Here is a 22701-nt window from a genome sequence, read left to right as displayed (position 1 = left end):
TTTTGCACTGTCTTTTTTTAAATATCTCATGTAAAGTTGTTGCCTTGGTATTTAAAGATTAAAATAAGCCTTAATGAATCCTTAGAGGGGATATTTTGGTGTTGCAGCACCACAAGACAGACATAAGTGCAGGTAAGTAGATGAATAAAAAAGTAAAGAATAATACATAGAATAAATCAAACAAGAGGTATACACAACCAAGAATAGAATGAAACATATGGACTCCACATGGTGTTTCATTAATAAACTGGTCTTACCTTTTTTTACAGCATGATATTATTGTGACAAGCTTGGGTCTCCTTATGGCAAAAAAGAGAGAGCGAGATGAGCTCTTTAGTGGGAAGTTCTGTTTGATCCGAAACTTGCACACCTTTTTCATTTCAAATTATTATTTTCTTCTCTCTGATAGTTGACAGATCGTATATTCTCACCTATGGCACAAGAGCGTATAATATCACACCAACTACTTACATAACCTGGATTTTACCTTGGCAATTCGTGTTATCAAACGATGATAAATGCGTCATCCTCTTGAGACCATCAATCGCAACAAGTGTTTCTGACTAGACATAATTCTTTAAATGCTGAATTTTCAGTAATGTCAAAGTTTAATTTTTTTTGTTTAATAGAGTGGATCAACTGTCATAATCAGAAATTCTGTGTTTTGTATATAAATAACTGACAGTTTTGAGGTGGAAAATGTTCAACCTTGAGACTAACTTACCTCATGGTATAAGAAGTATTCTTTTACAAAATAACAATAATTCAACAGAAACATATGCAAAGAACACTAAGACAAAACATGGTATGATAATTGACGCTGGGTGACTCAGAACACGTCCAAATACACTTTAAGACACATGCTATAGGCATGCTGGGAAAACCCACTGACATATCCCCATGAGCTCGTGAAGACTGTTTTCCGATGTTTAGATCCTACGGACCAATATTTAAAAGGTCTAGCTTATAGATATTATTTAAATAACATTTGTATAAATTTATAAATTCTATATTTTATTTATTTTTTGTACAGTCGATGGTCTAGCTTGATTCAAGGTTTTGAACTGTGGGAGGCAGCACCCCTCCACAGAGCGTCTTGTATGCAAACAAGTTAAAGACGACGAAGAAGAATACGCTCTTTACGTCATAGTTTGTGGGCGGGTCTGTGTCTGTCACTTCCGTCAAAAATAAAACAAATGAAATTATGCTAGCATGCTGTGAAGGGAGAGCTAATTCAGTCTCATTTATACGTTATATCTCTCATTAATTAAGTGATCCCGACGATACGATTAGCAGCCGTATACCAACAGGTCAGTCCACATCACTTTCTAGCGAGATCGCGGTCCATTTAGGGCTGTTTGAATAGTTTTAGTTGAAATCGCTCATTGACGTTTAACGTTAGCTAACACTGAAAGAAGAGCAGACTGCATTTGGTTTTGTTTTCTAACTCACCGGGGCGCCGAAATGAAAGCATAAGTTATGGAAGCGTGTATTTAGCAGTGAGCTAAGTTGGATAATATTTCATTGTTAGCAAGTGCACAGTAACTTAAGCTGCCTCACTTCTCAGTGTAGTTCAGCAGAATACTAATACGTCGATCAGTAAGCAGGTATATGAGGAGATCGGATTGTTAAGATTGAACTTTATATACACTAAGCTGCTTTGTATAACGTTTACTTTTAGAAGGAAAGACAGCTCTTGGAAGAACGACGTTATTTGTATGTTTCTCCATGTAACAGAGAGAAATTCCTTTTAATATAATTACAGATTTCTATGCACCAGTACTAATAAATATTGGACAGGTAGGATGCTTGTAAAGCACTGCTGCTCATCTCTTCTTGCTGTTATGTTATTTTGCACTGAAGTTAAGAACTTAAACTTAGGAAATAAATGTGATCCCAGTTCTTTTGGTTGAAATGCAGGTAAAGTACCTGCAGTGAAATTTCCAAGTGATCATTTTCTGCAGTACCATAGAGGTCTCTCATTTGACTTGTCTAACAGTCTAAAATCTGTCCCTTCTTCTTGTTCAGGTTCGGCCCTCATGGAGCCGTCCACTAAGCCCGGGACCAACCAGGTAGCTGATGTGGTATTTGTCATTGAAGGGACGGCAAATCTTGGACCTTACTTTGAATCTTTAAGGAAGAATTACATACTTCCAGCTATTGAGTAAGAGAACTAAGACACTTTTCATTTGATAAGTATTTTTTTTACGATTCACACTGCCATGTCTAAATGCATCTGTTTTATTTCTTTTTATTTCATTTACCATAGATATTTCAATGGTGGGCCCCCAGCAGAAACAGATTTTGGTGGAGATGTGAGTGCTTGTCCTGTATTTTTTAAATGTTTTAATTTACATTTGTTTGTCGGTGATTTCAGATGAGTGTGCTGAAAAGTATTTGGTAATGCTATCATATATATTTGTGTGTTTCTTTTGTTCTTCTAGTATGGGGGGACACAGTACGGTCTTGTGGTGTTCAACACAGTGGACTGTGCACCTGAGTCATATGTCCAGTGTCACGCACCAACCAGCTCTGCCTTTGAGTTTGTCTCGTGGATCGACAGCATCCAGTAACTTGAAAAATGATCTAATTGATTATTACAAAGTTGACATTCTTGCTTTATTTGATGATAACAGAGATGAATGAGACAGTGTGATTTTACAAATATTAAAAATGACCCTGTTTCTCTGCACAGGTTCATGGGAGGTGGAGCAGAAAGCTGTAGTCTGATTGCAGAGGGACTCTCTGTGGCCTTGCAGCTCTTTGATGACTTTAAGAAGATGAGGGAGCAAATGTAAGGCAGTGTTTTTTTTTCATACAGCTCACTATTTACGTGGAACAGTCTAAACATTGTTAAAGTACAAGCACTGGCCACTAATCAAGGGATAACTGTGATCCTTTCATCACTACAATATATTACTTCTTTAGGGAGTGTTTAACACCTAGCCTATTACACATTGGTAGAGTGTCCTGTTTGGTCATTCTAAAGTAAAAAAAATCTATATGAGAGATCAAGGCAGTACCTTCTTTTTTGTTTTTCTGTTTGATCCACTATAGCAAGAAAAATGATGAAAAAATACACACACAGCAGCTGGAAATAGATAAACAGACTTCGGCTTCTCTTCTTAAGTCTGGGAAGGGAAAGACTACATCAACATCCACATTCGCTTCACAACATTATAGCTACATACCTTTTGTTATTTCCTCCATATTTTGTGGGTACTCCTTTCCCATAGCCATGGCTTACTCCAGTGGGGGATGATGCTCCTGGTATCGTTTTAATATGTTGCTGTATTTTCCTCGCAATTTCCCAATCTGTTTTCCACCACCTTGGCTGCCTTATATTTAATTTACTTTCAGGAACAATTTCATCTTGTTGTTAGCTTAAGCAAAGAAATCTCTGGTCTTATTTTTCACCATCTTCATTTTATATACTGTAAGTAATCAACCGACCACAGAGTAGACAATATGCCTTTTGTTTACACCAGCACGTGCAGGCCCAGTGTTAGTGTTTATGTGAAATGGGTTTTCAAGCGTGTTAGTGTGGACAGAGATAATTTCTGAAATGATGCTAAAACACTCGTGTGTGTGAAGATTGTTTTCATTTTAAAATGCTGCTTTGAGTTGACAACAAGTTGTAGATCTGAGCTTTTTGCTTCCTCTCTTTCTGCCAGAGGTCAAACCCACAAGGTGTGTGTGCTGCTGTGTAACTCTCCTCCGTACCTGCTCCCTGCTGTGGAGAGTGTCAGTTACACTGGCTGCACAGCAGACAACTTGGTCAAAATCATCAGAGATGTGAGTTATTGCTTGCATTTTCTCTTCGTTAAGTTCTGACTTGGCGATGACAAACTTGATTATGTCATTATTTTTGTTTTAAGCATGCTATAAATGGGATAGTATCAGCGATAGGTTAAAAAAAAAAAAGTGTTGAATGTGTTTAATTTTTATATTTCGTAGAGAGGAATTCACTTTTCTGTGGTGGCGCCGCGGAAACTACCTGCGCTGAGGTCTTTGTTTGAGCGGGCGTCTCCAGTTGGAGGTGCGGTTGAACCCCATCCAGACTACAGCCAGGACCCCTTTCACATGGTGCTGGTCAGAGGGATCTCTCTTCCTGGTAAGAAACATGTTTTAACACCTTATTTGTGTGGAGTCCTCAGCACTCAGACAAGTCTGTTCAAATCCATTCAAATTTCTCTTGAAAGAAATCCAATTGCACCAGACTGTAAGGTTGTATGGTTGATGTAATGTTTTATTGGCCCTTCAGCTTTAATTCATATCAGTGATAAGCAGTTTGTTTGTGGTTTGCAGGTAAAGCAGTTAATTCCTTCATTAACACCATTAGGGATAATTACTATCATGAAAACCTACAGGTGGCAGTTGATAGCTGTTTCACAACCCAGAACTGATGCACTAAAACACCTCACTCATACAGACATTACTCAGTTTGTAGAACTAGTATCCTAGTGTCCAAATGCCTCAGATAAAATGGATATATCCAAGAATCTTAATTTCCTTACATTACAGAGCCAAAGACAAGCACACACCATGGAAAAGGAGTTTTGGAATGCCTGTACAATAATTAACAATATGTTAGCAACATGCAGAACAGTGTAGTTTATAGTTTCTGCAGCTGCATTCTTGTAAGCTTTTTATCTCCAGACACACTTTTGATGGGATGTCACACCAGTTTTTTTTGCATTCCTAAGGGCTTCTACTGACAAGAGTAAAGCTGGCATTAATGTTGTTTGTTCTCCTTCTATGCATCTTTTTTGCCTGTGCTTTTCAGTGCGGTGCTAAATTGCCCTTTTATTCTTCATTTTCTCTCTGAGATCCGTCCTCTACCAGCAGCAGACTTTCCTCCAAGCTCCAGTCTGGTTTTGATTTCATTTTGGCCAGTTTCCTTTGTTTACATCCTGACTAATACAGTTGAGAGATATTAGGTTTTTTTGGGGGTTTTTTTTGCTACCGGCTGCAGGAGTTATTTAAAATGTCACACAGTTCACACAATATGATGATGTGATTGATCATGTGGAGTCATGCTTTAGTTGCAGTAGCTTCTGCAGTTGTAAATGGACAGTTTAAGCTATTCCTCCTCCTCCTACACCTTTCTGCGAGTAGGCGTGAATTAGTTGGTAAATATGTGTTCTCAGCATTCAAGTTTACATCTCAGAACTGTGTAGAAACTCTAATCCCACTGTCTGTCTCCAGTTTCCTCAGGTGGAGGACCCGGGCCACTCAAACCTGTCCTCCCTCCTCAGCCGCTGCCTGTCAGTCAGCCTCTTGGTGGAGTTTCGCAGCCCCCTCCACCCATTAACACAACCCACCCTTATCAGGTAATGGGCAAGCAGCCACACAGCGTAAGGCTGCCTGGAGACTAATTCCTGCCGCCTGCTTTTGGCTCCGTGTCAGACAGTAGTGTTTATGTTCCTTCCTTAAAACGTTTCACCCCAGCATTGTCTTCCTTTAATCTGCTTGCTGACAGAATCCGGCCCCCATGACTGCCGCTCAGGTGGCTGCACAGATGGCCGTGGATGCAGCCAACAACCAGAAGAGTCGCTGTGAGTTACCAATGGACTCTGTGGGCCTTTTGTGAACAATTTATGTCAGCCAAGCTTTTAGTTGCGGTGTCTGTGTCTGCATTCTGTATGTGTGCCTGTGCCTGCATTTCACAGTAAAGACAGTAATGCTTTTTTTTTCTATTCTCAACATGTTTGGTTTTTACTTGATTCTCTCACTACGAGTGACAATATCGGGGTCCTTAAATTCACAAATAAATAATAAAAATAAAAAGTCAAGTTAAAAAATAAAAAGTTACCAAAAATAACTGTAAAGGTCAAGTACGTTTTAACAATTTATTTTTCACATAAGGTCTATGAATGTCAGTTCCATCAAAATTCCACTGTCATTTCCTTAGTATTTTTGGCAGTGGTCGATACTGTGCCTTGTATTTATTTTGGTATCTGCTCTAACGTTGTTGTGTTCCTTCTGCCTCCTCCAGTCCCAGGAATGGTCAATCAAGGTCCTCCGTTCACGGGTCAGCCAACCATCCCATCAGTCGCCGGGGTAAAGCTCAATCAGCCCAGCATTGCAACGGTCACTACAGCAACACAGCCCATGATACCACAGACACAAGTTGCTCCCAATCAGCAGCAGCCAGTCCCTCCCCCAGGACAGCCTGTACCCAACCAGCAGCCTCAGGCGCCAGCTCAGCAGCAACCCAACGTGAATCAAGCCACAGCGCCTTCAGCGCAGCCCAATATGGTAAATAATGATAATCAATATAAAATCAATAAATACCCCTTTTTAGTTTTTCATTTGTTATTTTAATCCCTTTAATGCCGTGCCTCGTTCTCTATTGTTCTGTGTAAACTTTAGATTGTTTGCAGCTTTTCAATAACGTTTAGTCAAAACATTCTGATTTGTAAAATACAATGAAAAACACGAGAACCTTAGTGCTTCTTATAAATTTAGATGAGATTAAGCATCAGATAATGAGCCATGATATTCCCGTTGTGGAAATCGAGCTTGAACTGTGGCATTTCTTAACTGCATTCTAACATTTTCAGAATTACACTAATTTTCGTCAAGTAGTGCAATAGTTACAGTTCAAAATCCTAAACAAGGTTTTGTTGCATCTTTTACAAAGGAAATTTTTAATTAGATTATGTTTTATGCACTTCATCAGCTTGTCTTGCTTTTAATATTTACTTCTAGGTCCATCAAGTGACACCATATTAAATTTTCAATACCTATTCACTTATTTACCTATTTACTGAGCTCTAGCAGGCAACTGCATCATTTATCCCATCAACCAAAATCTGCCAGTGTAAACTGGTCCTTCTGCAACCATCTGACCAACCACAGAGTGAACAACTGTACTGTCATACCATTGACCCAATCAAATTTATTTATAAAGCATATGGAATACAATTTAACAGCTGGAGCACAAATACATATATGAATATCCTTTACAGATGAAATTAAAACACTTTTATAGTTGTATTTGTAATGAGGAGAAATAGTTGTGTCTAGGATTTTAAAGCAGTAATAGATGGAAAAGACACTGAGAGTGAGGGCAAACTGTTCCACAGTCTGTGAGCAGCAATGGAGAAAGCTTGATCACTTTTGGATTTTGACTGGGAGCATAGAATGGTGATCAGAGCAAGCTGAGAAGAACTCACTGAATACCACATACAGAGAGTTGCAGGAGTCTAGATGTGAGGTAATAAAAGCATGCAAAACAGCCTCCAGAATTCTAAAAGGAATGAAAAGGGTTTATTTTTGCTATCGACCTGATAAACAAAGCTACTGCTAATGATGGAATTGATTTGTGTGTTATATTTTAACACGGAGTCAAACACGATGATACCCCAATTTATAAAAGGAGCTACTTTTAGATAGCTGGTCACTCGTTGGTGACAGAATCCTTTAATCTGAAATGTTTGCTTTTAACCTTGAATTGAATTGCATTTCATTATGTTTGTCGAAAAGCTAATCATAGCCAGCCTTCTGTGGAGTTTAAATAACTCACCGCCCTCAGCTGGAGACTTTATTTGGCATTCTCACCCCCTTGTAAAGATTATCAGTTAGAGCTGTACAGGTTTGTGAATTTATGCCAAACTGTCTTGGTATGGGGCTCATGGTTCAGTGCACACAGTTGCACGCAGAATACATACACTGTGTATAAGATGAGGGCACTGTATCAGCTTTGCTCCACCATTGTAGGGTCTGTGAAGGGAATCACACTTAACATTCTAACACACGTTGACCACCATGGCATACCTCACAAGATGGCGCCACGTCCAAAAAAACTGACATGGTGTGATGTCATCTTTACATTTTCTATAGCCAAGGTGAAATAAGTTTAACACTCTTCCTTTTTTATTCATTTATTTTGTTTTCAGTCTCATAGCAGAACCAGAATCTAGCTCATCACCAACAAACATTAATAGAAAATAGAAAAAATTACAATAAAGTAATAAAGTAAAATATGTAAGTTCCCAGTGCCCAGCAAGCAACACGTGCATGTCTGACTGTTTAAAATAAATTAACAGAAATGTAAACTTATGCATTTTTCTTTACACTGTGCCGACCTTGCACTGAACTTCTGTGTACTATTACACCCGTACTATCAATGTTTAAATCATATTGATATTTTCAAATGTAGTGGCCTTGCATAAGTTAGAAAAAAGAGAACTAAGACTTTAGTCTGTGATGCTGCACTGCCAGCAGCCTGGAGCTGAGTTTGCAGACTAACACACTGTCTGAAGTCTAATATCAAAATGAATTTTAAATGTTAGTACTACTATCAGATCAAAACCAGAAGATGTTCCCTTTTCCCTAGAAAATCATTGTGGGCACAGTCTCTGTTTTTTTTTTTCTGTTTTCCAGTTCATTCATTAATTTTTCTCCCTCGTAGTACAACCAACTTATGAATCTTATGTTGATATAGATTAAATAGTCTAAACTTTGCCTAATCTAATATTAATGATGTTCCAGTTTAATCAAATGTACAGAATTAACTTGCTCTATATTATTGACTTCATTAAAAAACCATCTATCAGTCTGTTTTTTTCCCCTTTTTATATTTCTGACTGCTAAGGGTCTTAAATTGTAAAGGTTTTCACTGCATGTAATCTTCTTCTGTTTTCTCGACAGCCTGGTGTGTCTGGAGCTCAGGTCAATGCAAATCCAATCGGACAGCAGCCTGGTGTGGCCAATAAGATTGTAGCGTGGACCGGTGTTCTAGAGTGGCAAGAGGTAATACCTAGTGATTTATTTTATTTATTTTTTTTATGGCTGGTGCCCTAAAAACAAAGCTGTTTTTAGGTAAAATTCCTGCAGTTCAATATATATGCTGGGCTAAGCTTACCGGCTGCTGCATTCAGCTTTATATTAGTCTTACAGATATATGAGGGCTGTTGATCCACTCATCTAACTCTTAGCAAGAAAGAAAATAAATGTATTTCACAAAATGCCAAACTCTTGCTCAAGTTAAGTTTACTGGTCTGACATCTCAGCTGTAAACTGTGAAAGCTAGAGTTGGGGGCCTCATACTGCTCTCATCACCACTGTCAACGACCTATCACTGTTGTAAGTCTTAATAACCACCTGTCACTGATTGTTGTACAGTATGATTAATTGCACATTATTTTACCGTTCTACTACCATTGCTCTAGCTCAAGGTCAAATCGATTTAGTTTGCAGTTGCTGTGCTGAGCCAGGAAAATGGATGTTAATGGCTTTTATGCGACACTCATGAGGCCTTCAAGTGTTTGTGTTTGTGGACGGACTCGGATCAATGGCCTCTATCGACTATAGTCTCATCCTCCCTCTTCTGTTTGTCAAAATTATCTAAGTCAGTTAAATGGACAGGAATAAGAGTGGGAAGCTCAGGAAACTCTAAATCTTCTCTGCGAGCATTTACAGCTGCAAACAAACTGAGTGGACAGATTAGGAGCATGAAATATTGCTTTTAATCTGTTATTTCCTCCTCCAGTTCATTTGTTAGGCTTTCAGCTGTGTAAGTGATTCTCCTCTGGAGTAATCTGTAATGTTGAGGAGAATTACACCACAGACACTAAAACTCGTTTGAAGAAATGGTTGTTGATAAAAAAAAAAAAAAAAACTCACAAAGGATGCTAACACACTTGGCTGGAGCTCGCTCTCAGTACAGTGTTATCAATATGGTGTGTTCTGCTTTGGCTGAATTTCAATCTGTTAATTCCTGAAAGCTTTTCTTGTCTAAAATGTGGGGGGACTTTCCAGAACATTTTTCTTTAAATCCACCACTAATTTAAGGTAGATGTGTTTTTGAAAAGGATTGTTTTGTTGCTGTTCACATCTCTGGCTCGCTGTCATTCCTGCGTTAGCGAGCCCCGAAAATGTATAACCCATTTGTCTGCAGAGAAAGCCCAGCACAAAACATCTGTAATGGACAGCACAGAGACTACAGTGGGCCTGACTAATATGTGATTGATTGATCATTGATCCTGCATTGATGCCCTGAAGATGAAGCACACTGGCGGTTTTATCAGTGGGATTATAGCATTGATGTACTCAGAGAGTAGTTCTTTTTCTCTTCAATTCTTGACATTTTACTAGGGAACGGGTTATCTGCACGTCTTTAAAAGTACATTCATCCGTCCAGCTTTTAATTGCTTGTCCTGATTGGGGTCACGGTGGCAAAAGGGTGAGCAGGGCAGCCCACATGTGCTTTTACTCAGCAATATTCTCCAACTGCTTTAAGGCAAGCTGGGGGCTGTAATACCCCCAGCATGTCCAAGGTCTTCCCTGGTGTCTCCAGCACTTGTTCATTCCCAGAGTGCCTCCAGACAGAGACAGTCGGGAGGCATCCTTAGGTCACCACAAGTGAAGTAAGTCGTTCCACAACAGCAGCTCATGCACCCCAATATAAGGCCTTTACAGGTATAAGTATTTGCCAGATATTTAAAAAAAAAACATGTAGAAAAAAGTAGAAAATCCTCATGTCCATTTAATTACTTGTGAGAGAGAAGAGTGGACTACCATAAAGTCTGAATATTTGAAGACTCCTTTGCACCACTTTGGCGTAGGCTTTCTCAGAGACTGTTATAAGGCAGTTAGAACAAACCACCCAGTCCTCTTTTAAAGAAAGGAATATGGAGGTGTGAATTATATAAAAGTGTGTTAAAAGCATTTTTTTTTTTTTTACTTACAGTATTTTGTTTTCTTGAGCCACATGTCCACTCTTTTACCGCTACCTGTAGATCAGCAAAATAGTGTAAAACCAGCCCAGAGGGAACCTATTAATGCAGACTGAGCTCAGCAAAACATTTTGCAAACATATTTCTCTTGCTATCATAATTTTTTTTTTCCTCAACACAATCAGGATTTATGTGTCATTTTCTGTATTCCTTGAATTGAAAGTATGGTGGTTCTGACAACTTAGATTTTTATTTAGTTAGACAGATAGATTTGTTTATTGCCATATACACAGGTACAGGACAGTGCAGGTATCAATTTAAATACTCTCGCACACATCTTTCAAAGTTGGTCATGTAAATACATCTTAAAATGAAGACCAATTCTTCTGCCTTCTCTGGAGTATTATTCACTGAACATTTAACGCAGCCCTCGCCTATTCAGCTCGAAGCAGTGATCTACGTCCACACATAACTGATGGAGGCTGTGCAGCCATCAGACTTCTGCTGATAACGTTATTTTCTGAAACTTCCTATCTGCACCAATAAAACAGATAAAATAGATCGACCTCTACTTTACAGGTATCATGTGGGATTTAAGATGTTTGCCGTGTGCTCCTCCAGTTGTTCTTCAGACTTGCTGTCTAACTTCTTCTCTTCTTCTGTGTCACTCCTCACCCTCACCTTTTCCTGCAGAAGCCTAAAGCCTCTTCTATGGATTCAACCACCAAACTGACACGTTCTCTTCCATGTCAAGTACATGTTAACCAGGGAGAAAACCTGTGAGTTGCCAGTCAAACACTGTATGCTTCATCTGTAGTGAAAAGCAGGTTGTTTCATGCACGCAGTTTACCGCTTCCATTGTGTCTCTTAACAGAAACACAGACCAGTGGCCTCAGAAGCTCATCATGCAGCTGATTCCACAGCAGCTACTGGTGAGACTGCTCTTTAGCGTTTGTTTCAGTGTGTGAAAGTGTTGTGTTTATGAATGATGCATAATGACGTCCTCTCTTGCCCGCACTTTTCTGCAGACAACCTTAGGTCACCTCTTCAGAAACTCTCGAATGGTTCAGTTTCTCTTCACCAACAAGGACATGGAGTCGCTGAAAGGCCTGTACCGCATTATGGCCAATGGCTTTGTGAGTTTTCAAGCACTTTATTTCCCGAGATTAAAATGTGTGTTCCCTCCACGTCCCCAAACTTATCCATCATTCAGTATGCCTGAATACATTTTCCATGAGTGGCAACTGAGTGCAGGTCCCTCCTCTGTCCAGTAGTTGGGCTGAACATGAGGTTGTGTTGCAGTGTTGTGGTGAAGACTCTAGAGGGGGTTACAGGCCATACATTTAATCAAGCCAGCTTTCGAACATGTTTTGCCATCAGTTCAGACAAAAACCTTTAATTGTTTCGTTTTGATTCAGTTCCAGAAGGGTAGTAAAATATTAGGGTTTTTTATCACCGAGCTGCATTTTTAATCAGGTAACACCATTGAAGAATAGCAGAGGCATTTATAGTATTCAGTCCAGCTGAACTCTGCCTGAATTTGATTTACAGCCCAGGGAAAGCACAGTATGAATTACGTTAATACTATTTACATTCAGTTTATAAAACCGATGTTTGACTGGGCAAAGGAGTTCAGGAGTAGGCTATGTCTCAAAGCTCGAGCCCATCCCATCACTACCACAGAGTCACATGTCGAGGCCTCAATCCACCCTTTGACCCTCTTTGCAGGCTGGCTGCGTCCACTTCCCCCACACCACTTCGCCCTGTGAAGTGCGGGTGCTCATGCTCCTCTACTCATCCAAGAAGAGAATATTCATGGGCCTCATCCCCAACGACCAGAGCGGCTTCGTCAACGGCATCCGGCAAGTCATCACCAACCACAAGCAGGTCCAGCAGCACAGAGCGGTGAGCGGTGATAGGAGGAGGGAGCAGGGTTGGTGAGGGGGAAGAGAGGGAGGAAGGTTTCAGTGTGGAGTGGGGAGACCAAAAGGAGGTGATAATGAGCAGGCATTATAGAGGAGCACCAGGGAATTGAGGTGCATTGTTTACAGCATTAAGGTGCATTGTTATTGACATTTCATTTAGGGCGCCCAGTATCTTCACAGCAGCCACTAACGTCTCTCACTCTAGTGGAGGCTAATGGGGCTAGCATTAGCTAAATTCCTGCCGCAGCATTAGCTGACTGTTGCACTCCCACCTCATTATCTATGCTTAAGCAAGGGAAATATAGGTGCAATACATATGCACTGTTTATGTTGAAATGGTTGCATCCTCAACAAAAGTGTCTCCCTAACATTGTGTATTGTTAGGTTATTATTTACAGTAAACACACTGTGTTAACATGCATTCAGGGCTTAATGGCTTTTAAGCTCTTGTCCATACAGTACACTACTCATGGGGTTTATATAGTGTCCGTTTAATTATGGCACCTGTACAATTGACTGCAAACTGTTGAAAATATGAACCTAAAACAATCTTAAAGCTTAAATTTGTAATATTTTTTAATCATTATAATTATTACACCTACTGTAACTTTGTGGTGAAATGTGGTGATACACCAGAAATGAGACATTGACTGTAGTGTGAGGCACTTTCCATTAGGGCTGCAACCAGGGTACAAAATTAGCACCATCCAACAGCCAAATACTGGTAATTACATGCAAGTGGCTGGTAGGTTTGCTGCACAGCCAAAAAAAACACGGTAATCTATTGAGTGGCTGGTAAAAATTGAAAAATCACTTGTCATGTGGCCGGTGAACAGAAAAAATAATTTTGCAGCACTTGCAACACTTATTTATTTTCATCATTGTTTAATTTGCCATTTTTTTCTTGATTAATCACTGAATTGTTTTGTCAACAAAATGTCAGAAAATAGTGAAACATGACCTGTATAATTTCCCAGAGCCCAGGGTATCATTTTCATATGGTTTGTTTTATCTGGCTAACATTCCAAATATTTCAAAGCTGTTTGGCTTTTTGTGCCTCTGTGCCTGCGATAGCTGTGGCTGGGAGCATTATGTTTTCAGGTTGTCCATCCTCCCGTCCTATTATCGTGACATCTCAAGAAGACTTCCAGGGAATTTCTCTAAATTTGGCACAACTGTACTCTTGAACTGATTAGATTTTGGTAGTAAAAGGTCAAGGTCACTCACTGTTCCTTGTCTGTCTCATATAATGAATGCAATATCTCAGGAATGCCTTGAGGGAATGTTTTTCAAATTTGGCACAAACGTCTGAGTTAAGGATGAACTGATTCATTTTTGGCGATCAGGTCAAGGTCACTGTGGCCTCGTCTGTCTCATTCTTGTGAAAGTAATATCCGAAGAACAGTTCTAGGGATTTTTTTTTTCAAATTTGGCACAAATGTACACATGGATTCAATGATGAATCCTATTGCACTTGTGTTGTTTTACAATACTCATGCTGCGTAATATCATCCTAGCAGTTAAAAAAATACATTTATGTTACCTTGTGAGTTAATGGCAAATTACTGTATACCAACAATAAAACAGAAAATGTGTTAAGTTGTAGATTCAGCTTTAAACAAAGCACAACTGGGGAAGATATAAATGTTTTACTTGAGGCTGCCCAGATGTTAACATTACATGAGACTTGCTGTAGGAGAAGCGATGGAGTTGCAGTGGTGTGTGCCAATCTTTCGGGACAGGATAAAGAACTGTGGAGGAAAGGCCACTCCTTCCAGCCTCTCTGGCAGAGGTAGACCACTTCTTGTCTCTGAGTTCATTACAGGTTACAAATGCTGCTGCCATGTCCACATGACATGGAAATTTCACTTTCCCTCTCTGCTCATCTTCATCCCTGGAGACAGGGTGATTTAAAATGTGTCCTCTGGATTAGCTGTCTTTTCCATCACAGGGCTCCACTCCAGCTTATTGCATCCAGCACAGAGGGATGCTGCATTGTTTCAGAGCGATGCAGCATCCAGTCACAGAGAAGCAGCAAGTCTCCATTTAAAAATGAAGCCTGTTGTCGGGTTTACATGAGTTAGATTACATTTCTCCTCGCAGTCTGCTCTCATCAGCGGTGATAGCGCTTGTTTACTCACCCTGCTAATTTTATGTCTTCGCAAAAACGCGTCAACCCTATATGTAACTTGAAGCCGTGTGTGTGTGAGCATCAGGGCATTTAGAGAAGGCAGAAGACATGAAACTGTAATGAAGATTTTTTTTTCCTGGCTCTTGTGTATCATCACATATTCAGTGCTGCATTGCTAATAGGGAAGCGCCACAGCAATCTTAACGTAATTAAAATTTCAATTTGGACCAGTAGTTAAGATTTCTGTGTGGAAAGCCCTGGAGTGGCATTCTTCAGGAGCCAGATTGCAGTTTGTTCTGTTTACAGTGAGTCAAAATTGAATATTTCTCCCCAAAAAGTGATGCAGGCCCTAAATCGCGATCTAGGATTTTACAGGTTACTGGGTTAAAGACAGGAGATAAATCACAGGCAGGAGAAGAGAGAAAGAGGCAGCCGTTTTGTTAGTTCCCTCAAAAGACCTAAAGCTGTGTGTTGCACTGTTATTGTTGGTCAGAAAACACAGCATGCATTAGTGCAATCCCAGGGTGATTTGTTCAGATTCAGCAAGATGGATGGGTGAGGGTGTTTTTCCATTGCATTTTTTTTCTTGAGTCTGTAGTTAATAATTTGTGCTAGAGGATGGATGAAACGCCCCTCATCCTCCTCGTCTCTCCCTCAGTGTAGAAACACACAAACCATCACAGCACCTGCAGAGCACAGCTACCTCAGGAGCACTGCTGCCACTTTCAAATGTTGCCTTTGCAAGCAGTTATCACCCTCATCTTGGGATTATAAAATAGAAATAGAAAAGTTTTTTGCTTAAACTTATAATTATGTAAAATGTAATTAAGTAAATATTAATTGCACAATGTATCAGCTATTGATAAATGACACCACCTGGGTTTGGATTGGTTCCCTATTACAGGGAGCCCTCCAGGTTTTTCCTTGATTTTTTGGGATTGTTGCAGTCTAAATATCCTGATTTCACTTGTGCTTTTATATACATTATTATAATGCAACCAAAACAGGAAAAAGATGCGCTTTTGTTTTCTCTGGCAGGTATTATTTCCAATTACCAGAGAGTATCAATTCAGTTTCTTTGTAGTTGCTACCTCCAGTAAAGGAAATGGCGGGCGGTTAAATCACAGAATTAACTGAGGAAACTGGTTGCCAGGATCTGAGGAAAACGAAAAGGTTGTCCTTGCAACAGTGGTGCCAAGAATAATACCACCTGGAAAGTTAAGGTCTGAGGGGAGTTTTCTGTTTCCACTTTAAGTACAGGATAGTGCAAGTAGAATGTGAGCTGGGCTCAGTGTATCTTTAGCGTTCTAGGTGTGAGGATATATCTCTGAATAATCAGAACCTGCCTTGCAGGTGCGTTTGCAGAATCCATTGGCAGGTGAAACAGCAGCAACAGGTTGCTCCCTTTCTTTTCACTTGGCATTTAACTCTGGATGGATATTGCATATGACTTTTCCCACTCCAGACTTTGCTTTACTCCCTTTAGTCATCAAGCATTCGGTTTGTTTTTAACCGTGAAATCCAAAACAGCAAACACCTCAGCAGGTGGTGCTTGAATTAAAATCTCCACTGGTGTATCATCCTATCCATGTTTGTTTTTGCTTCCCATCTGTACACTCATAAACAAAGTGAATATTGGGTTTCAGCCCAACACTCTCAAGGTTGTTAACACAGTAAACATCCATTACATGCGGAAAATATGTCGACTGAAAAAGCAGATTATGGATTGATTATGGCAATACAAAAATATCCAAATATCAGACTATTCATGCAGACGACAGGGTTGGTCAGAGGGCTGTTGGTTCAGCTTTTTTTTGTAATGGGCATGATTTTTTTTTTACATGTTCAAACACACTTTGCCTGCAAAATCTCCATTTGTATATTAATTACTGCGTGTTATGTTGAATCATGAAGAAAACTTTGTTTTTCTTGCATGCTTCCACGGTGAACAAAGAATCCAAAAAAAGTGAACATTCTTGATGAAGTAAACCAGGTCCTCATTTAACAGCAAAACTATATCAAAACATCCATTTACAAAAACAATATTTTCTTTATGACTTAAAGGTAGCTTGGGTTGAGTAGTTAATACTTAAACAGTCATTTTTGGGGTGAAGTATTTTTTTAAAACAGTATTTACAAGACTATACATTGAAAGGGATGGGACAAAACCCACAGTCCTTGTTTGGTGAAAAATTAAATGTAAATTTGGTACAAAAAAGACTTAAACCTTGGAAGATTTGTGTAAATCAGACAGCTGAAGCCTCAAATTTAGCTTTAGTTGAACTTCAGAATACTTTTGCCTTAAATGAGGACTGAGGATTTTGTCCCCCCCATCACTCAAATTAAAATTGCTTTAAGAGGGGATCTCTTTGGGGACAGTATGAGAAAGAGCAATTACAGCAAGTGGTAAAGCTTTTAATGCACTTATGGGCTTGTGAGTATTTATGTATTTAACTATTTCAATAGTCATTGAGATCAAAATCTCGTTTTCAAGCAAATGCAAATTATTAACGTGGCTATACAACATAGACACAAATTAGACACACGGACCTTTCTTGTTAATGAATGTGAACACAACAGATCACAGCGACCTTGATGATCTCCTCTACTTTGACTGTTGTGGAGCTCTTGAGCAAAATGGAAAGCCACAGTCACCTTCAGTCCTTAAACCTAACAAGGAAAAATCAGTGTATTATTTTGTTCTGGGCAACTGTAAGGTGTTAATGAGTATTGAGGTGAAGCAGAGGTGAGAGTGAGGAGCATGCATACGTAGTTGATAAATAAAGGTGATAAAAGCATGACACTGTGGGAAAAAATAGATTTTTTGCTGCTTCACTTTTTCTCTGTTTTTCAAAGCAGCAGTTGGGCGGTGCCGGTCCGATGCAGCCCGGTCAGGTCGCCCCCAACCAGAACTTCCTCAACAGGCCCCCTGGCCCAATTCCCGTCTCCCACGGCAACGTCCAGCAGCAGGTAAATGAAGCCGTTCTGTGCCGGCATGTCTGCCTGTGGTCTCACACCAGTTTCCCTTTTCACACTGCCTGTTTTTGACACCTTTACTGCCCTGGGGCCCGCTGTTTTCTGCATGCCTTGCTGGTAACCCTTTCCTCCTTTTTTTCCACCACTCTCCCCCCTCCCTCCTTCTCCTTCTCTCTGATCTGTCCTGTGTCCAGTCTGTGGTGGTGGGCATGCCTCCTGTTAGTCAGGTCTCTATGATGGAGGAGCAGCAGAGGCAGAACAACATGGTGAGACCTGCAGTGGCCTCTTAACATACAAGCATCATGTGGTCAGGGTGTCCACAATTGAAATTTTAGGGGCTTTAAAGTACCACACAATCATTCAGTTTTATCTTTTCTCACATTTTATTGAACTATATATTTGCTCATAAGTGCTCATTTTCCAGCACAATGTCTTTTATATGTCCTTGTGTTTATGTTGCCCACGTTTATTGTCAGAAATAACCATCGGTAAGAAGTGAAGAAGTGAGCCGCCTTTTTTTTGTTTATTTTTGAATTATATCAAAGGCAGTTCCAGTCTTTTTGGACATCCTGTTTTATTTCATGTTGTTAGGAATCTCGTGTTACACACGTACAAAAGCACAAACACACTATAACTCTCATGCCACTGCTCAGCATCAGGCTGGTGCACAGCTAATTTCCTTTCAGCATGTGTTGACTTTACCAGCTTCTGTTGAATGTTTCTCTCGTACTGTAGCATGCCACTGGGGGAAAAAAACATATATCATTGATAACATGCATGTATACAGGAAGTTTTTATATTTTATTGAATAGGAGCTCTTTGCATTGTGCATGAGGTGACATGCACAAAACTAACTGTACTGATAGATCTGTTCCAAACACAATGGTTTACATCACTCTGTATCAGTTATCTTTCCTGTTCATCACCCAATGATGCATTCAGTGTTTGAGGAATTACTTAAGCAAAAGTACTAATACCTCAACTTAAAAAAAACCTCTTTAAAACCTTAAAATTAGTCAAGTCAATTCAAAAGGGTTGCGAGTTAATATAAACCAACAACTAATTATTTCAGCTGCAGTTGTATATTTTCATATGGTTTGTGTGTAAAATCTTAATTTGTAAAGTAACTAATAACTAAAGTTATTATACCATTGTGGTGTAGTAAAAAGGTACAATATTTCCCTCTGACGTGTGGTGGGGTAGAAGTAAACAGTGGCATGACATTTAAGATACTCAAGCAATGTAAAAGTACCTTTTATTTGTACTTAAGTAGAGTACTCAAGTAAATGTGCTTACATACAACCTCTGGCTGCATAAATGTCATAGAAAACATTGCAGATAATAGCCTCACTAATAGCAGCCTGAAGGTGGTAACCACTCCTGCAATCCATATAAAACCAACAAAGAATATATGCAAGTTGCCCGGTGGTAACACGTTTTAATAAGGCATAGAAAGGACGCAACCATTTGCTGGAATTTTTTACCCTATGTTATAGAAATAGTTATTGAAATAGATACTGAAAAACTGAAACTGAATTTTTAATCCATGTATGTGGAAGTTTTGTTTTTGTTTTATTTAATTACAAGTTCCAAATGCGTTTTGTTGAACGACATGAATGTGGTGTGTGACATCCTCAACTTTCTGTCAGATGACAATGAGAGCAGCCGGGCCAGCCAACCAGCAGCCGCCGGTCAGCGGCGCTCCACCCAACCAGGTCGCACAGAGTGGACAAGCCCAGCCCCAGGGACCCATACTCCGCCTGTCAAATCCAGGAGCCAACCCGCAGCTTCGCAGTCTTCTCCTCAGCCAACAGCAGCCAGTAAGAGTGCTACAAACAGCTGAGTGAATCGCCCTGTAGTAAATACAGTACATACAGTAACTTGCACAGGTTAACGTGCCTCTTCTGTCTCTGTACCCTTGCAGCAGGGTGGGGTGTCTCACATGCCAGGCATGATGTCTCACCAGGGTTTGGGGCAGCAGTTGGTCCATCCGGCACCAGGAGGGGGGGCTCAGATGCAGGGCCAGTGGAGGCAGCCCTTGGCAGGTCAGCAAGCACCCCCCGCGGAGGTGGAGAGAGTTCAGAAACATGTGACTCAAGTAGTCATGAAATTTTAGAATATCTGTCTGAAAATGTACTCTCTGAAGGATTATAAGGTTGATATCCAAAAGAGTTTCAAAAGAGTGTCAAAAACTCATGATGCTAAATATTGGCTAATTTATAGGAGATAAGTCAGTTTTGCTTAAACACAACTGTAGCATCAAGCTTCCAGAGTAAAATTTTAGATCCTTTCTTCACGCAAACCTTGCATTTCTACAGAAAGCATACATTTTTTTAAACAATGTGTTTGCTTCAGTTTCACATGCGGTCATCTGTATCGAACAAAAATCAACTTGCTTGAGTCAGATATTCCATCCCAGTTAAATGCTGCCCAAATTTATCCTGTCAAACTTACTTAAGTTTTGCCATTTCAATTAAAAGATTTTTGCAGAACTTCCAGTGAAATTATTTATTGATTTAAAGCTCCAACTTTAAAGATCTGCATTGCTAAAAGAATAATTTCCTCTTGATGGCCAGACTTGCTGTGAATTATGGTCCTGTGTACTGACGATGATATAGAACTAGTATGTTAAGTATGAACCTGAAATGAGCATAATAGGGTCACCTTTTAAGCAATATGCCTGAATGGAGGATAAGTATTTTTTCCAAATAAAGAAACAACCACGTCGACATTATCCCTATTTGCGCCTCATTTGTTGTTCAGGTTTGACTTTTGGATAAAATCGTACACGAATACATCTAGTCCCACTGTTGACTTAGAAGTCCCGCAGTTTCGAAGCAGTACATTTATGCACATCGTAAACATTTCAAATCACTGTACACACCAGTAAAGTACCTTGATGTTTACCCACGTCAATCAAATCTCGAATGCCTCTGAGTTGACCTTCCGAATAAAATGAATGGAAACAGATGGCAGCATGGGAGGAAGAAACACGCTTGATGAAGTCTGGTATGACTTGGCAAACAGTGTGTAGTGATACAAATAATGTATTCAGATGTAGTGGCAAAACATGACTCCAGAATCCATTGTACTTACTGTATGTTTGAATCAAGGATAACAGCAAAAAGCACACAATACTATGAAATATTCTTTATAGAAATTGTCAATTCTGAAAATGTAAAGAGAAGCTCTCCTTAAACTATTTCTTGTGTGCAGGCCCAATGCTGATGTCCGGAGGTCAGAGAGGCACTGTACCGCAGCCTGGGATGCCCCAGGTCTCCAGTGTCATGGAGGATGAAATTCTCATGGACCTTATCTGATTGAGCATCGTTGAATCAGGAACAGGATCTTTAGTTGAATCTCAGCAGCCATTTGGCAGTTTGGACACATGCATCCGCTCGGTTGCTTTATTGCTACAAATGTCCAACATAATTAAGGAACAAATCATGAAGAGTTTTTTTTTTTAACGGGACTGAGCGGCTGAAGTTAATTAGGGGCAGACAATGTGAGCATTAGCTTTTCATGTAAATGGTCAAACCGTCAGCATGCTAATCCCCCATGCTACTTACAGGAAACCAGTGGAAACAGTTATATTATAGATTACGTTATACTTTTGGATTTTTCTGTTCATTTTTTGTTTTTGAATTTTATCATTCAAATATGAAATAGTGTTATTTTTTTCTTTTTAATTGAGATTTAACTTTTTCTGCTAGACTTCTTTTTTTTTATTATTGTTATTATTAATAAAGTTGTTTTTATGAGGACAAAGTAAAATCATGGAGTATAGATCATTGTGAAGAGTGTTTGCTGTTGAAGCATGCACATGTGCTTGTGATGGCCAGCCAGAGTCTCCACAGTCCTGCTTCCCCCTGTGTGAATGCAGCTTGGACACTTAAGGTGAGAGAGAGACTGAAATAGACACAGTAATAGATAGTTCAGTGTCTTTTTCTGCCAAATAGTGTCACAGTGTTAATTTTAACTACTCCAATATGTCGTGGAACCATAGAGAGTCCCCTTGTGCCAAGTAGTCCTACCAGATGGCATCAGTTGGCCATGTTTCCCCTGGCATAACGTACAATCAGGCTGACCGCATGCGCACATGGCACCAACTCTACATATATGCCCACAGTCTGCTTTTGGAACATGCTCTCGCATGCACACACGATGCATGCGAGTTAAATCCTCCACACCAACAGACACTCTGCTGTCATGTACCTGATGGTGACACTGGTGCTGAAGCTGCAGAGCTAAATGCCAGCTGCGCAGAGGGAGAGAAACACACATGAACTTTGCTCAACCACACATTCATGACACATTCACGTATCACTTTGTGCATTTTTTTTTTTTTGCACTTGGACACTGTGTACACACACATACACACTCACCAACAGGAAGTGATGTCAGTCCCTGTCACCTGGGAGACAGAGACGGTTGCTAAGATACCGTGACAGTGGGTTCTTGTTTCTGAGCTTTTTCCTCAGCCCCGCTTTCACATGGACTCACACAGATAGACACTAGTCCCTCAGTGGCTGGTGTTCATCCCTCCCATCCCTTAATCACTGGCCGTCCCTCAGTGCCTGGCTTAGCTTCACTTTATCTTCCTCTCTCTCATTCGCTCGCTCTCTCTCCATCTCCATCTATCTGCCTCCATCTCACTATCGAGCTATTAGCGCCTGTCTGAGCTCATAAGTTTTTCAGTCTCTCTTTTATTAACGCCAAAAATATTCACAGGTCCTTGTGATGAACTGTAGCAGTAAATAAAATGATGACTAAACTGACCTCCGATCATGATGGTCGTTCGGCAAACATCCTCCATAATCATTTTCTAAAAAATCAATATTTAACAAATCACTTTATAAGAATAGTATTATTTTAAAGTTTCCTTTTAAAACCTTCATAGCCTCATATAAGCTACAACAATTTGATGCATTTTATAGACACTCTTCAAGGATAATTCAGGTTCCAGTTGAGTCCACTATATTTC

General features: G+C 39.9%; 1 protein-coding gene across 2 annotated transcripts; it reads left to right on the top strand.

Annotated features, from left to right (window-relative positions):
- The first annotated feature begins 1162 nt into the window (after positions 1–1162).
- On the top strand, positions 1163–21491 carry med25 (mediator complex subunit 25). 2 transcript variants are annotated; one of them, XM_042505003.2, is made up of 20 exons: positions 1163–1310; positions 2029–2164; positions 2270–2315; positions 2445–2569; positions 2696–2794; positions 3675–3795; positions 3958–4114; positions 5209–5333; positions 5483–5558; positions 5999–6261; positions 8659–8760; positions 11379–11464; positions 11560–11617; positions 11714–11821; positions 12414–12590; positions 17601–17711; positions 17912–17983; positions 19367–19537; positions 19642–19762; positions 20934–21491. In XM_042505003.2, the coding sequence occupies exons 2-20, from the start codon at positions 2040–2042 to the stop codon at positions 21035–21037; spliced, it is 2247 nt and encodes a 748-aa protein (XP_042360937.2). In that variant the 5' UTR covers positions 1163–1310; positions 2029–2039; the 3' UTR covers positions 21038–21491. The 2 variants fall into 2 exon arrangements, with proteins under 2 accessions (XP_042360937.2, XP_042360938.2); XM_042505004.2 differs by lacking the exon at positions 17912–17983.
- Positions 21492–22701: the final 1210 nt, after the last annotated feature.

Source organism: Plectropomus leopardus, chromosome 18 (genome assembly GCF_026936395.1).
Source record: "Plectropomus leopardus strain MGB_pleo_1.0 chromosome 18, ASM2693639v1, whole genome shotgun sequence".
Lineage (NCBI taxonomy): Eukaryota > Metazoa > Chordata > Actinopteri > Perciformes > Serranidae > Plectropomus > Plectropomus leopardus.
Note: the sequence above shows the minus strand (reverse complement) of the source record. Positions and strands in the feature narration are given on the sequence as shown.